The sequence below is a fragment of the Mesocricetus auratus genome, unplaced genomic scaffold (genome assembly GCF_017639785.1).
Source record: "Mesocricetus auratus isolate SY011 unplaced genomic scaffold, BCM_Maur_2.0 Super-Scaffold_100025, whole genome shotgun sequence".
NCBI lineage: Eukaryota > Metazoa > Chordata > Mammalia > Rodentia > Cricetidae > Mesocricetus > Mesocricetus auratus.
The window spans coordinates 15,443,399-15,459,484 of NW_024429206.1; the positions used below are offsets into that span (position 1 = coordinate 15,443,399).

General features: G+C 49.6%; 1 protein-coding gene across 1 annotated transcript; it reads left to right on the forward strand.

The window, feature by feature from the left end:
- Nucleotides 1-302: 302 nt before the first annotated feature.
- Ddx55 (DEAD-box helicase 55) lies at nt 303-15,813 on the forward strand. Its single transcript, XM_005080617.4, has 14 exons — nt 303-485; nt 1,705-1,755; nt 1,841-1,927; nt 3,935-4,026; nt 4,141-4,203; nt 5,257-5,406; nt 6,657-6,846; nt 8,912-8,994; nt 10,813-10,944; nt 12,463-12,555; nt 13,665-13,779; nt 14,008-14,176; nt 14,891-15,183; nt 15,442-15,813. Exons 1-14 carry the CDS (start codon nt 378-380, stop codon nt 15,616-15,618), a joined length of 1,803 nt encoding a protein of 600 aa, XP_005080674.1. The 5' UTR covers nt 303-377; the 3' UTR covers nt 15,619-15,813.
- Nucleotides 15,814-16,086: the final 273 nt, after the last annotated feature.

Sequence of the window (16,086 nt, forward strand, 5' to 3'; positions counted from 1 at the left end):
ACAGCTGGCGGGAGGTCTGCAGGTGAGCGGGTCTCAGCTTGCTTAAAGTCTTGACTGGTTAAAGGACTGGGAGACTTTGTCTAGCGTCCCGAGAGTCATGACTCTTAACATGCGCACTGGCGGGGGTGGGGTCCCAGCATCTTTGTATTCCTTGGGGGACCCAGACGGGATCCTCCCTGTCACATCGCCTCCATCGCCCTCGCCCTCCAGGCCGCGTTGAGTCGCTTCCTAGCGTCTCGGGCCCGCCCTCCGGAACGTCGTCGCTAGGGTGCGGTTTTCCGCCGGGGAAAATGGACCAGCCGGAAGCGGAAGTGCTCTCTGGTGGCGCCTTCTTGGTTTTCCGAGCCGCCGCAATAGCGGAGACCAGGTTACAAGCCATGGAGCACGTGACGGAGGGTGCCTGGGAGTCGCTGCAGGTGCCGCTGCATCCTCGAGTGCTGGGCGCGCTGCGCGAGTTGGGCTTTCCGCACATGACCCCGGTGCAGGTATTGGGCCGGCGGGGAAGCGAGGTTGAGCGGTCAGCCGCTTGAATGCAGCAGCCTCGGGATCAGGAGGGCCCCATGGGGAAGTGTCACGCGTGTTCACGATCCCTACCCCGGGGTCTCAGAGCTTCGTGCAGGTCCTACCTGCCCCGGCGACTTCGGACAGTGGCTCAATCTATGCCCTTCCCGTCTGAGAAGTGATGACAGTCACTTTCTTCATAGCATTGTGGGGATTAAATAAATCCAGGTGGCCGCCCAGTGACTGTTGCCTGTTGTTATGTGGGGAAGAGAATCTCTCTGGCCCACTTTATCAGAAACAAGCAAGCAGTCAAAAACCGCATGTATCTGGGTCTCATCTAGGCTCTGGGAACTTGGAAGTCTTGGTACCCACTCGTGGGCCTTATTTTCTAGAGCGGGTGTTAGAGAAAGAACCAGAGGAACGAGGTAGTTTATCTTCGTGCTGCGTCTCATGAAGGGACTGAAATAGACTCGTGTGGACGGTGAGGAAGCAGGGAGGGGCTGCTTTGAGGTGACTAGGGGAAGCTGATTGTCCCACAGAGCAATACCAGTCCAAATGTCCTGGGGCTGGTGGCAAATCCAGTGCTTCCAGGGGCTGGAGAGACGGTTCATTGGTTGAGAGTAGTTACTGCTCTTGCAGAGGACCAGGGCTGAGTTCCCATCACCCACATTGGATGGCTCACTACTTCGTATAACTCCAGTTTCAGGAGATCCAACTCTCTTTTCTTGCCTACCTCAATGCATGTCGTGTACATACAGACAAGGAGGCATACATACATAAATAAAGTTAAAATTTAAAATGTCCAATGCTCTGGCCCATTCCTAGTCCAACAAGGAACAATGGGAGTGTCGGGGCTTGAAGCCAGGAGTCCTGTCACACTTGTCCTTATAGATAACTCAGTGTTTTTGTTTGTTAGTTGGTTAGTTTTGAGACAAGAGTTTTGCTACATTGCCTTGGTTGATCTTGAACTCACAGAGATCTGCATGCCCCTCTCTCCTGAGTACTGGGATTAAAGGCATGTGCCGCCACACTTTGCTAGGATTTGTCACATTTAATTCAACCCTTGTGGTGACTGTATACTCAGGGTCCCCGTGGATGGGGTCCATTTTGACCTTAGTCACCCCCTGTGTTCCTAGGACTTGCGTCTCTGTTGTTTGGCTGTGGCATCATTTATTTACAGTCCTTTGTCATCTCTCCCTGCAGTCTGCCACAATCCCTCTGTTCATGAAAAACAAAGATGTTGCTGCAGAGGCTGTGAGTATCTCATTTACTTCAGTCTGCCCCTTGTTCTCCTAGCCAAGCGGAAAGAAAGCAAGTCAAAACCTTTGTCCCTTTGCAGGTGACAGGCAGTGGAAAAACCCTGGCTTTTGTCATCCCCATTGTGGAGATTCTTCTGAGAAGGGAGGAGAAGTTGAAGAAGAGCCAGGTGAGGAGGGCTGGCTGCTTGTGGAGGCAGGAGGGTTCAGGCCTGAGGAAGAAGCTGGAGAAACCTTCCTTGAGCCCTGTTTGGTGTCTGAGGAGTCTGCTTTTGAATTTGCCTGCTTGTGAAAAAGTTGATGTGGGGTTGCTCTGACAATGTTGGCTTGCTCTCCCGACACTGCGGTATTGTCTCTGTCACTTATGGATGTGGGTAGAAATGCCATTTTAGCTTCATAGTGTTAGCAGGTGTCCTCATGGAGTGAGCTGTTTAGTGTTTGTTTGTTTTTAAATCCTCTCTTAGCCGAAGACCCAACCCAGGACTTGTAATTACTAGGCAAGCGCTCTGCCATTGAACTAATCCCTAACCCTTCATTTATAGTGGCTTTTGTTGGTGATTTTGTTATTTAAAATGCCCCCAGTCGGGGCTGGAGAGGTGGCTCTGTGAACAAGAGTACTTGTTGCTCTTGCAGATCTGGATTTGGTTCCCAGGATCTACAGGGGGTTTACAACCTCTACACCTCTAATTATAAGGGATCTGGCGCCCTCTTCTGGCTTGCGGTGCATGGCTGCATGTCCATGCTTGCAGACAAACACTCATGCACATGAATAAAAATAAAATCTTAAAAAAAAACTTCCAGCATTGGCTGGGAAAGTGTTGGCTGTCTTTACTCCCAGCCTTGGGAGGCAGAGGTCGGTGAATGTCTTTGAGCATAAAGCTTCTTTAAGAGATGTGAGGAAGCCGGGCGGTGGTGGCGCACGCCTTTAATCCCAGCACTCGGGAGGCAGAGGCAGGTGGATCTCTGTGAGTTCGAGGCGGGGCTGGACCGACAGCCTCCATAACAATACAGAGAAACCCTGTCTCGTAAAAACCAAAAAAAAAAAAAAAAAAAAAAAAAAAAGAGATGTGAGGAATAAACAGGCAGAGGCAAATGGAACCCGCCTGGCTATGGGTACACAGTGAGTGAATTAATTACTTTCTTATTGCTGTGATAAGCAGCATGACCAAGGCAACACAGAGAAGGGCGGGTTTATCTGGGGCCTGCAGCTCCAGAGGGATGACTCCAGGGTCATCGCAGTGGGGAATCGTGACAGCAGGCAAGCCTGGGGATTGGAGTAGCTTGACAGTGGCTTCCTCCAGGAAGGCCACACCTCCTCAACCTACCCAGACAGCGCCACCAGGTAGGGACCAAACGTTCAAGTGCCTGAGACTATGGGAGGTGACATTCAAACTACCTCCCCTCTCAAGTAAGTAAATGGACAAGTGCCCCTGATGCAGTGCTCAAGTGCTGCCCAGTGTCCCTGTGTGTCCCAGGCACACAGGAGGACATGCAGAGGAAGTCTGTCATGGATGGCACTTCCTTCAGGCCTGAGCTGCAGTGCTGCTACCATGGGTTCACAGTGGACCATGACAGATGATCTCAGGCTTTCGTTTGCCACCAACTGTTTCATTCATTCATTCATTCATTCATTTTTGAGACGGTTTCTTTGTGTAGCCTCCACCGTCCTGGAGCTCTCTCCGTAGACCTCCTGGCCTTGACCTCCCAGAGATCCTCCTGCTTCTGCCTTCTGAGTGCTGGCACTAAAGACACGTGCCACCACTGCCTTGCTAAAACAATTTTTAGTTAATTTTTATGTGTATGTTTATGTGTTTTGCCTTCATCCATGTCTGTGTGCCTGGTGTCCGCAGAGGCCATCAGGTGTTGTAGGTGGTTGTGACTGCCGTGTGGGTGGGATGGGAATTGAACCTGGGTCCTTTGGAGAGTGGCCCTTAACCGTTGAGCCATCTCTGAGCCCTGAGTTGATTATTTTGTTTTGTGATGCTGGGTCTTGTTCGCGGTAGGCAAGCGCTCTACCACTGAGCTGCCCTTCACAGTCCCTAATGTGGTGACACGTGAGGGGCCCCGAGGCTGCCGAAAAATTCCACAAACTGTCTGAGGATGCAGGTGCAGGACTGATGTGTCCCACCTGGAACTTAAGCACGGCTGACCTGTGGGTTCTCCCTCCATGTGAGCAGGTGGGAGCCATCGTCATCACCCCTACTCGGGAACTGGCCATCCAGATTGATGAGGTCCTGTCACACTTCACAAAGCACTTCCCACAGTTCAGGTGACTGGGCGCAGGGCCCTCGAGGTGGCACCTGAGGTGATGGGTGTGGGGAAGCCCTGTTGGCTTGGGTTGTTATTTTGCCTGGCTTGTTCCAAGTCCCATTTCTTGCTTCAGCCAGATTTTGTGGATCGGAGGCCGGAACCCCGGAGAAGATGTGGAGAGGTTCAAGCAGCATGGGTGAGCCTGCGAGTTTCCATTCCTGTCCTTGTGCTCCTGGCACTGGACTGAGAGTGTCTGTGCGGGTCCCTGGGCTCCTAGGGAGTGCCTCTGGGTCCCCAGAGGGCATTTTCTCCCTGCCCACTCCTGGTTCTCTTGACCCTGTGAACACTGCATATGCTCTGGTTGTCTCGGGAGTCAGGGCAGGTGTGTAAACAATGCTGGTGTCCCTAGTACTCATCTGGCGTTGGGCATTGCCTGGCAGGACTGGGATCTGTGCTGCCAGCTTGTGAAAATTTTAGAGGATGCAATTCCAGAAGTGTGTGTCTTCAGATTTTTTAAAAAAGATTTGTTTATTTATTTTATGTATATGAGTGCTGCATCTGCATGTACAACTTTATGCCAGAAGAGGGCATCAGGTCCCACTATAGCTGGTTGTGAGCCACCATATGGTTGCTGGGAATTGAACTCCCGTCCTCTGGAAGAGCAGCCAGTGCTCTTAACTGCTGAACCGTCTCTCTAGTCCCCATGTCTTCAGATTTTTAAAACAGTTGCTTATAGTCTACACTGTACAAAAACATGTTCTAGGCAGCCAGTTTGCAGGGCCACATCTGACTCTCAGCCTGTTGGTCTATCTCTTTCCCTTCCCTTCCCCTCCCCCCTTTCTCTCTTTTCCCCGTCTTCCCTCTGTCTTTCTTTCTCCCTCCTTCTTTATTTATTATTGCTGGGATTTGAACCTGTGCTGTGTGGACCATGTGGCATCATGTTGCACTTTCTCTGCTGTAGTAGAGAAAGATGGCAGAGATAGTATACAGTAGGAGTAAAGAGAATATCTGTGTGCCAGCAACGTTCTTACTAACACAGGCAGCCGGTGTGGCCAGCGGGCTGGAACTTTCCCACTGTGCCAGATTGTGGCCTGTAACCAGATCCTTCTTCTCCCAGCCCTTGTTTTGTCTACCGTGTAGTCGTCATTCTCCCTGTGAAGTAGAGGGACTTGCCTCGTGGGGACTTGGTATTTTGCTAACTGTTTCTGAGATCCAGAGCACATGGTAAATGAAAACTTTCCTTCCAAAGTGGGAACATCATTGTGGCAACCCCCGGCCGCTTGGAGGACATGTTCCGGAGGAAGGCCGAGGGCCTGGACCTAGCCAGCTGCGTCAGGAGCTTGGATGTCCTGGTGCTGGATGAGGCAGACAGACTTCTTGACATGGGCTTTGAAGCCAGGTACTAGAATGTGGGCTTCCTGGACGGAAGTAGGTGGACCTGGTGGAGAGTGCAACGGGTTTCTGCATTGCCTCACAGCCAGGGATCACTGCTATTATTCCCCCAGCCTTTGAAACCTCAGGTGGCTCCACCCTTCACGTCCTGTCACACGCCTTAGTCCCAGTTCTTTTATTTTTCAAAATGAGTCTGTATTGTGATAAGTTTGAGATAAAGTCTCACTCTGGCCGGGCATTAGTGGTGCACGCCTTTAATCCCAGCACTCGGGAGGCAGAGGCAGGCCTCTGAGTTCGAGGCCAGCCTGGTCAACAGAGCAAGTTCCAGGACAGCCTCCAAAACAATGCAGAGGAACCATGTCTCAAAGAACAAAACCAAAAAAAAAAAAAAGTCTCACTCTGTAGCCCAGGCTAGCTTTGAACTCAGGATCCTCCTGCCTCTGGGTCCTGCATGTCAGCAGTACAGACGCAGCTAGTTCAGTTTTTGGTGGTACGTTTTGTTCACGGTTTCTGTCATTTGTTTATGTTGTCTAATTAACAGGTTTTTGGGTATGATTCTCGAAAGTAGCTTATCATGTAATCCATGCCGATTTTTTTTTTTTTTTTTTGGTTTTACCAGACAGGGTTTCTCTGTATTGTTTTCGAGGCTGTCGGTCCAGCCCAGCCTCGAACTCACAGCGATCCGCCTGCCTCTGCCTCCTGAGTGCTGGGATTAAAGGCATGCGCCACCACTGCCCGGCCCATGCCGATTATTATATGGTTGTATTGGAGAGACCTTGACGGTCTAAAGGAGGAACAGGAATTATAATGCTTTTGTCGCCCAGTGGTGTGACTCTTAATTAATGTGAAGGCTTCTCTGTCTTTCTCCAGAAGCTGATTTTTACAGCACTGCCATGCCCGGGGCCTCCAGCATGTGTGCCCATCACTCTATGCTCATCATCACTGCCTGAATGACGTCCCAGCCAGCTGGTCTTTTTGTTGTTGTTTTCTAAGACAGGGTTTCTCTGTGTAGTCCTGGCTGTCTTGGAACTCATTCTGAAGACCAGGCTGGCCACCCTGCCCAGCTGCCATCTGGTCTTTTGATATTTGGTTTGTCTTGTGCAGGTTCCTACTTTGAAGCCCAGTCTATTCTAGAACTCAGCTATGTAGCCTAGGTTGGCTTTGAACTCTGCAGTCCTCTTGCCTTGGCCTCCCTCTGTTCCCAGCTCCTCTGCTCTTTTTATTTCGTGTGTACATGTGTGTGCACTCTGTTTCCAGCATAAACACAATCCTGGAGTTTTTGCCCAAGCAGAGGAGAACAGGCCTTTTCTCAGCCACACAGACACAGGAAGTGGAGAACTTGGTGAGAGCGGGCCTCCGGAACCCTGTCCGAATCTCCGTGAAGGAGAAGGGCGTGGCAGCCAGTAGCACCCAGAAGACACCATCCCGCCTGGAGAACCACTACATGGTGAGAGCGGCCCGCTGCTCTGTCCTGTGCAGTCATGATGGCGGGAGCTGGGGGTGTACGCAGGGTTCACTAGGAAAGTAAATGTACGGATGTTTCTTTTCAGCAGATTTAAAATACATTTGGGGATAGCTGGGATAAGCATCCAAATGATAACTGCCTGTTAAATGAATGACTACGTTAATGGAAGCATAAATATATTTTTATTTATTATTCTTTTGGTGCTTTGAGACAGGTTCTCTCTATCATGTAGCTCTGAATGTCCTGGAACTCTGTGTAGAGCAGGCTGACCTCAGACTCAACAAAAGTCCTCCTGCCTCTGTCTTAAGAGTGCTACGATTACCCTGTCTCGTATAACCAAAAAAAAAAAAAAAAAAAGAGTGCTACGATTAGCCGGGCGTTGGTGGCGCACGCCTTTAATCCCAGCACTCGGGTGGCAGAGGCAGGTGGATCTCTGTGAGTTCGAGGCTGGGCTGGACCGACAGCCTCCAAAACAATACAGAGAAACCCTGTCTCATTAAAAAACAAAACAAAACAAAACAAAAAAAAAGAATGCTATGATTAAAGACATGCACCACCATGCCTGGCATAAATATATTTTTAAAAATTAAGTTGGGTGGTGGTGGTGTACACCTTTAATCCCAGCACTGGGAAGGAAGAGGCAGGCAAATCTGTGTGAGTTCAAGACCAGCCTGTCTGCAGCACAAGAACTTTTTGTTTTGTTTTTGTTTTTCTTTGTATAGCACTGACTGTTCTGGTACTTACTCTGTAGACCAGGCTGGCCTTGAACTCACAGAAATCCTCCTGCCTCTGCCTCTCAAGCACTGGGATTAAAGACATGTGCCAGGACTGCCTGGCTAAGAACTTTTTTTTTCAAATAAGTTATTTCCTTATTTTTATTTTTGTGGTTTTTCGAGACAGAGTTTCTCTGTAGCTTTGGAGGCTGTCCTGGAAGTAGCTCTTGTAGACCATGCTGGTCTCCAACTCACAGAGATCTGCCTGCCTCTGCCTCTTGAGTGCTGGGATTAAAGGCATGTGCCACCCGGCCAAATAATTTGTTTTTATCTTATGTGCATTGGTGTTTTGCCTGGCCAAATAATTTGTTTTTATTTTATGTGCATTGGTGTTTTGCCTGCATGTATGTATGTGTAAGTGTGTCAGGTCTTGGAGTTACAGACAGTTGTTAGCTGCTGTGTGGGTGCTGGGAATTGGAATCCTTATCCTATGACTCTTTCACAAGTCCTGGGATTGCAGACCTGAGCTACTGTGCCCTATGAGACACACTTGTAACCTGCAGTGTTACCTTTGCTAAATCCACGAAAACCCATTCACTGGGACTGAATGTTTCTGATTGGAGCCTGGATGGGGTACTTGACTGGGAAGGGGTGGAGCCTGTCTCCACGGCAGTGCTTCAGGTCATCATGAATACTCATTTCTGGAAAGCTGTGCTTGCCTTAATTTGACAGTTTAGGAACTCGGCCCCAGAGTTGAGCTTGGAGGTAATGAGTATCCTCACTTCACTTGGACCCACTGATGCCTTATGTGGCATTGCTTCCAGTTACACAGTTTTGAGACTTAAGCTGAACATTGGCAGTAGCACATGGTCTAGCTTCTCTGAGCTGGGCAGGCTGACGGCTGTCTGTCTTGTTCTCTCTGAGCTGGGCAGGCTGACGGCTGTCTGTCTTGATCTAGTGAGCCCAGCAGGCTGACGTTAGCTCAGTGGGTGAAGGCAACCTGATTTCAATGTGGGTACAACATGGCAGATGGAGAACCCACTCCTGCCAGCTACCCTCTGTGCGTGTGTGCCTTCCAAATAAGTCAGTATATTAAAATTAATAAATGAAGGCTGTTCTGGGGATGATGGTGCACACTTGTAATCCTAGTCCTCAGGAGGTGGAGGCAGGGGGACCAGGACTTTAAGGCCAACCTTTGCTACAAGAATTTGAGACCAGTTTGGGCTGTGTGAGAACTTGTCTCCCCCAAAAAAGAAAGAAAGAAAAGGCTGGAACTGAAAACAGTTATGGGATTATTTTTGCAAATATGTGATTTTTGTTTTCCCCTCCTGTAGATATGTAAGGCAGATGAGAAATTCAACCAGCTGGTCCATTTCCTTCGGAACCGTCAGCAGGAGAAGCACCTGGTCTTCTTCAGGTAGTGTCCAGGTTGTGTCTGGGAGGGCGGGGAGCACAGTGTGGGGGAGACTCTTGGGCTGTGCATGGCTGGTGACTGGAGCCCAGCTTCTGTGGCTCCACTCAGCGATACCCAGATGCAGCAGCTCCTGCCTCTGCCGTATGGACTCAGCAGTGTCAGGGTGGACGTTTCTCACCTGTCCCCACCTTGCCTTTCATCCTGAGAGTCACCTTGGAGCTTCCAGATGACTGTCTGTATGGTCTTGTCACATCTTCACTGAGGCAGAGAGAGTGAGAACTTTCATTCAGACTGCTCTGCCTGAGCTGACTGCTGCTCTGAGAAGCAGGGTCAAAGATGGTTGGAGCAGCTTACTCAGCCACAGAGTGTCCTGTTACCACAAAGCAAGATAGGAGTAGGAGCATGTGCCTTTTTTGGGTAGGCTTGGTTTTGTTGTTTGTTTTATTTTAGGCAGAGATTCATTGGCTAACCTGGAGTTAGTTATTTAGACCAGGCTGGTCTTGAACACTGAGATCCACTTGTTTCTGCCTCCCCAGTGCTGGGATGAAAGGTGTATGCCAACATGTCCAGTGTGGCTTGGCTTCTTCCTCTCTCCTTCCTACTAATCTGTTTTGACTTTTGTACAAAAAAGGTTTGTGCACAATGAAATGCATCAGAGTGGGTGCCAGGCTTGGTCTCTGTTGTAACCCAGCACTCAGGAGGCTAAGCAGAAAGATAGGAAGTTCAAATCCCATCTGCGTTCCGTAGCAACACTCTCTCTCAAAAGACAAAATGTGGACAGGACACACAAACAGTGAAGGCTTTGCAAAGTGTCACCCCGTAGGGTGGATGGATGTGCGCTCACGTTTTCTGTCGCAGTCCGTAGTTTGCTGGTATGCTGCCTGACGTTGACATCAGGACCAGTCAGATTGCTTTACGGTCTGGTTGTGACCCATGGTGTGTAAAACACCACTTCACTGTGTCCTCTTGTGACTGGTGGTGACAGTGACGACCCTGCTAATGACCTCAGCCCAGATGGAGCTGCTAAAGGGACAACTTGAGAGAAAATGAGCAGCCTGGTGTCCTGGGAGGAGGTCAGGTGGCCAGTTGTGTGTTGGGACTTTCTCTGGGTGTGCCACAGAGGGACACTGAATCATCTTAGGACAAAAGTGAGTGTGACGGCTCATGCCTGCAAAATCTCAGCACTCAAGAGGCTGAGGCAGGAGGCTGAATAGTCTGAGGCTAGCCTGAACTATATAGTTCAAGTCCAGCCTGACCTGTATAGTCATTCCATGTGTCCAAAAAATGGGGTGGGTATTTGGGGTGACCTCTTAGAAGATTGCTGTGAATAGGTTAATGATTGATGGAGTAGAGTGACCAGCCTCCAGGGAAGGGAAGAGGTCCTGACTGTGTTTCATGGGGTGTTTCCATGGGATGTGTCTCTTTTTGGGGGGGCCCTGCTGCAGCCTGCTTTTTTCTGTGGCTAACTTGGTTCCAAGCCCCAGATCCCTGGGGGAGAGGATCTTCTCAGTCAAGGTGTGCCTGGCTGAACCTTTGGGAATGGTTCTGATCTGAGACGGCAAATGGTGCCGTGATATCTCAGCCTGCTTGCTGTCTGGGCTGTTTTTGTTCTGATGGCAGCACTGGAGAAGTAGGTCCTGCTTGCTGGGCCATTGGTAGGCCGCAGGACCCATGTCAGGGTTTGCACTGGCATTTGAGGGGTGCATGGATGGAGAGGACTGAGGGACTGCTCCTGCTTATCTGTACCCGCTGTCCCTCAGCATCCTTCCCCAGCTTCGGGACCCAGGTGGCCTGACTGAGAGCTTTCTCTGTCCTGCACAGCACATGTGCGTGTGTGGAATACTACGGAAAGGCCCTGGAGGCGCTGCTGAAGAGAGTGAAGATCCTGTGCATCCACGGGAAGATGAAATACAAGCGCAATAAGATCTTCATGGAGTTCCGCAAGCTGCAGAGGTGAGTGGGGGCGGTGTCCTCGGTGGCAGCAGATCACCAGTCACCGGACTTCTCAGGTCCTGTACTTGCCCCTTCTCCCTGTGTCCTCTTGGAGCCTCTTTGGCTACACCCAGTTACTACATCTTTGAAGGCACCCAGAGCCTGGTTTGGACCCTCGCCCCATACACTGAGCTGGGGTCATTTGCGTAGTTACTGGATTTCACTCCTCCATCACAGCCTGTGTGGTCAGGAACCTCATGTGTGTTCAGTGCTGTCTCTCCCGGGGCTTGGCACAGTGGAGGTTTGGGGAACTGCTTGTGCCTTAGCCTTGTCGGGACAGATCCTGCTGTGGGCTGGAGGGTGCTGGCTACACAGAGGGACAGTGGGGTGACCTGATGAACACAACTGTTTCTGTTTTTCCTAAGCATTGCACCGCTCCATTCACGCCCTTGCAAGGACACAGTGGCCCCTGCTGTTGTCTCAGTCTCAGGGTGAAGATGGTGCTGCTTTCTAGTGGTTCCTGAGTGTTGACTCTACAGTATCACTTCTCAAGTGGAAACACGATTTAAAAATATTTAAAATGGGGGAGAGTTGGCTCAGTGGGTAAGAGCATTAGCTGTTCTTCCAAAGGACCTGGGTTTAATTCCCAGAAACCACATGGCAGCTGTCTGTGACTTCAAGGTCTGTGGGTTTTTTTTTTATGGTTTTTCGAGGCAGAGTTTCTCTGTATTGTTTTGGAGGCTGTCCTGGAACTCGCTCTGTAGACCAGGCTGGCCTCAAACTCACAGAGATCCGCCTGCCTCTGCCTCCCGAGTGCTGGGATTAAAGGTGTGCGCCACCAACGCCCGGCTGGGGTTTTTTTTTTTTTTTTTTTTCAAGATAGGGTTTCTCTGTATTGTTTTGGAGCCTGTCTTGGAACTCGCTCTGTAGACCAGGCTGGCCTCGAACTCACAGAGATCCATCTGCCTCTGCCTCCCGAGTGCTGGGATTAAAGGCGTGCGCCACCAACGCCCAGCCAATAAAAATAAAAATAATTAAAGCCAGCTGATGCAGTGCATGTCTGTAAACCCCAGCACTTGGGAAATTGAGACAGGGATGAAGTTCAAGGCTACCCTGGACTACAGGACTGTAAGAGGGCCTTGTCTCAAAAGCATCGAACAGTCTGGGTTTAGCTCAGTGGTTGGTAGCGTACTCCTTAGCATGCAGAGGTCCTGGGCTCCAACCCGAGTACTGGCTAGAATCTATGTTCTCTCCCCACTCCCCTGTGTGTCCGCCGTGTGCGTGCGTAATCAGTGGCTGTGAGCTCCTGTCCTGGGTACTGAGCCATCTCTGCAGCCTCCTCCACTCCTCACTCTTGTTTTGTTGGCAGTTTATAAATCTGGGAAGGTGGTAGGAGGAAGACAAAGAAATCAAAGTATTACATTAAAAAGTAGCTGTTTCTGTGGGAGACTCCAGAGCCCTGTACAGTCATCACTGGGGTTGGTGCACTGCACATGATTGGGAGGTGACCCTGCTCACATGCCACTTTCTCGTTCCCAGTGGGATCTTGGTGTGCACTGATGTGATGGCCCGGGGAATTGATATTCCTGAAGTAAACTGGGTGTTACAGTACGACCCTCCCAGCAATGCCAGGTATGCCAGGGTTTGTTCCTCTGTCTAGGGATTGAGCCGAGTAAGTTATGAACCTGGAGGAAGGAGAACATGCACTGAAAATATTAAACATTTCAATTTGTTTTTTTGATACAAGAGTCTCATGTAGCCAGATCATCCTGTTTCTTGAGTGCTGGGGTTTCAGGCATGTGTTACCACATCTGGCTTAAAGTTTGAAATCGAAGCACTCTACCATTTGGATTATATATAGCCTAGCTCCCGAGACTTTACATTCCAGAAGTAGGCAGATGGCCAAATAGCTTTGGATGTGTTAATACTGGTGTGTTGTTCTAGCAATCACGTTCAGTTAATAGCCTGGGCTGCTGAGTTGAGACGCTGTCTACAAAATGGTGTGTGTGTAGAGGGATGAGTAAGGAGAAGAAAATTCCACTGTGAAAGTTCATGCACAAGTGCAACGTGCAGAATACTGGGAAGAGCAACAGACCTTCCAAATAAACGCGTCTCTCTGCGAGTGAGTGGACACTCCAGGGAAGAGCAACAGACCCTCCAAATAAACGCGTCTCTCTGCGAGTGAGTGGACACTCCAGGGAAGAGCAACAGACCCTCCAAATAAACGCGTCTCTCTGCGAGTGAGTGGACACTCCAGGGAAGAGCAACAGACCCTCCAAATAAACGCGTCTCTCTGCGAGTGAGTGGACACTCCACACACTTCTTATTTGTGGTTTTTCAAGACAGGGTTTCTCTGGGTAGCCTTGGCTGTCTGGAGCTCTCTATATAGACCAGGCTGCTTCCCTGTGTAGATCAGCCAGCGTCTGCCTCAGGAGTGCTAGGGTTAAAGGCATGCACCACCACACCCGGTCCTCCTCACTCAATTCTAAATGTCAAAGTGGCATTCAGATCCCAAGTGATGCATTTTCTGACATCTGTCCTTCCAGGGCACTTTTTCCTTATGCTGTCTTTTGCTTCTGTTTCCCCTTGTGACCCTGCTGTGTGACCTGAGAAAGCCCAGCTTTGGTCGGGGTCTTAGAGCCAGTAGACCGTCCCTCCTGGTGCTGTCTGCGCCACTGTTTCTTCGCAGCTCTTCCATGCTCACTTTCACCCTTGGGGTATTGTCCCATTCTGTCCCCTAGTGCCTTCGTGCATCGATGTGGACGAACAGCCCGAATCGGCCATGGTGGCAGCGCTCTGGTGTTCCTACTACCAATGGAGGAGGCATATATCAACTTCCTGGCCATCAACCAGAAAGCAAGTAGCATACTCACCTGGGCTGGGCTGGGGGCGCATTGGCTAGCATCATGCCTTTTGCTACCCTGATATTTCATTTTCAAACTTAAAAAATTCCGAACTCCTGTTTGACTGTGGTGTGTGCTTGGGCTGGCTCTTGGTGCACTGTGCTGTCCTTGGTTTATTAGCTCTGGGAAGTACTGGGGTTGGAGGGACTGCAGGAAGGGTGAGATGGTGGTCTCTGTGCAGTGCCCCCTGCAGGAGATGAGCCTCCAGAGAAATACAGTAGACCTTCTGCCGAAGCTCCGGGCCATGGCCATGGCTGACAGGGCAGTGTTCGAGAAGGGCATGAAAGCCTTTGTGTCTTTCATCCAGGCTTATGCAAAGCATGAGTGCAGCCTCATCTTCCGGCTGAAGGGTAAGTGGGGGGCTCAGCCTTCCCTAACAGGTTTCTCTTTTTCTTTTGACCCAGGGTCTTTCTGAGGCCCTGGCTGGTTCCTGCTATGTAGGTCAGGCTGTCCTCAAACTCAAGAGATCTTACCTCTGCCTACCAAATACTGGGATTAAAGCTGGGTGTGGTTATAGCTGTGTGCCATCATGTCTGCCACAATCATGTTTCTTCTTAATTCTGAGTCTTTGGATGACAAGGGTTGCTTTGTCTTAATGAAATACATGGCATGTTAGGGTTAGTGTTCTTTAAACCTTTCAAAGGGAAACCTAAAATATAAAAATGAAAAAGAAAGTCCTATATAGGGCTCTGAGTAGATGCAAAATAGACTTCCATTTTTATCTTGAAAGTTTCTTTAAAAATTCTAACTAAGCCGGGCGTTGGTGGCACACACCTTTAATCCCAGCTCTGAGGAGGCAGAGGCAGGCAGACCTCTGTGAGTTTGAGGCCAGCCTGGTCTATAGTGCTAGTTTTCCAGGACAGCCTCCAAAACAATACAGAGAAACCCTGTCTTGAAAAACCAAAAAAAAAAAAAAACAAAAAACCCAGCCAAACAAAAAAACACACACACAAAGAAAAAAAACCCTAGAGATGTATTACACCATTTAATTAAGAAACATAGTGGAGAACCCTGTGCCCGACTGTGATGTGTTCTGGTGCTGATGCTAAGTTCTTATCTGCTAGATCTTGACTTTGCTAGCCTTGCTCGAGGCTTTGCCCTGCTGAGGATGCCCAGGATGCCGGAACTGAGGGGGAAGCAGTTTCCAGATTTTGTGCCCACGGACATCGATACTGACACGATTCCATTTAAAGATAAAATTAGAGAGAAACAGAGGCAGAAACTTTTGGAGCAAAAAAGAAAGGAGCGAACAGAAAATGAAGGGAGAAGAAAATTCATCAAAAATAAAGCTTGGTCGAAGCAGAAGGCCAAAAAGGAAAAGAAGAAGAAGATGAATGCAAAGCGGAAAAGAGATGAGGTAAAGTGTGATGTCCTTTATTCCTTAAACTCCACCTTACATTCTGACATTGCACTGAAAGAAACCTTGTGTTACGAGAACAGCAAGGTGGCCTGTGCTTGCACCAGGTCCAAGGCCAGCCTGGGCTGAGTGGACGCCTCACTCCCATTCATTTTGGGGGCCTGTGCTGTGTTAGCTGACCCTGGAGCTTGTAGGCCCACAGGATCAGCTGCTCTCTGGAGCCGCGGCTGACAGTCATGTTGCCTCTTCTCCACTCAGGGTTCTGATATCGATGACGAGGACATGGAGGAACTCCTCAATGACACAAGGCTCTTGAAAAAGTTTAAGAAAGGCCGAATCACAGAAGAAGAATTTGAAAAGAGGCTGCTGACAAGTGCCAAAGGAACAGTCCAGCTGACAGACCTAGGGGTCTCAGACTCGGGAGAGGACGGCTGACCTCAGAGCCTCAGGTGAAGGTCATCACACTGCTGGCCCACACTCCTGCCTTCCTGGGAGACGGTTTTGGAAAGTGGTCTGTGCAGACTGGGAGAAACCAAAAGACTGCACTCATGAGCACTACAATCCCACCAGAGTCTCACAGAAGCCTTTCCTTGAGTGTAAATGACAGATATCAGTATTTATTTTGACTAATTCTGCTTTTCTGAGGTGTTTTTTGTGCTTTATTATAGACTTTTTCTGTCTCAAAAAAAGAAAAAATTTAACTTTATTCCCAGTCACATGATCTCCCCTTACCACCTCCCACCCAAACGTTGCTCGCCCTTTGCAGCCCTGCCTGGAGCACCTGCAGAGGTGGCTATGAGGATTCTTCCCATCCTCTTCTTTGCAGTGGGATGTAGTCTAGGATGCTTTCAGAGTGATCCTCCCACCTGAGCGTCCCATGTGCCGGGGTCACAGACTGGGCTG

Bases quoted from the DNA above. Each gene is read 5' to 3' on its own strand.
- Ddx55 (XM_005080617.4), top strand. From the start codon at position 378: ATGGAGCACGTGACGGAGGGTGCCTGGGAGTCGCTGCAGGTGCCGCTG. The intron at 12,556-13,664 runs GTATGCCAGGGT...TCTGTCCCCTAG, and splicing joins GACCCTCCCAGCAATGCCAG to TGCCTTCGTGCATCGATGTG. The intron at 13,780-14,007 runs GCAAGTAGCATA...GTCTCTGTGCAG, and splicing joins TCCTGGCCATCAACCAGAAA to TGCCCCCTGCAGGAGATGAG.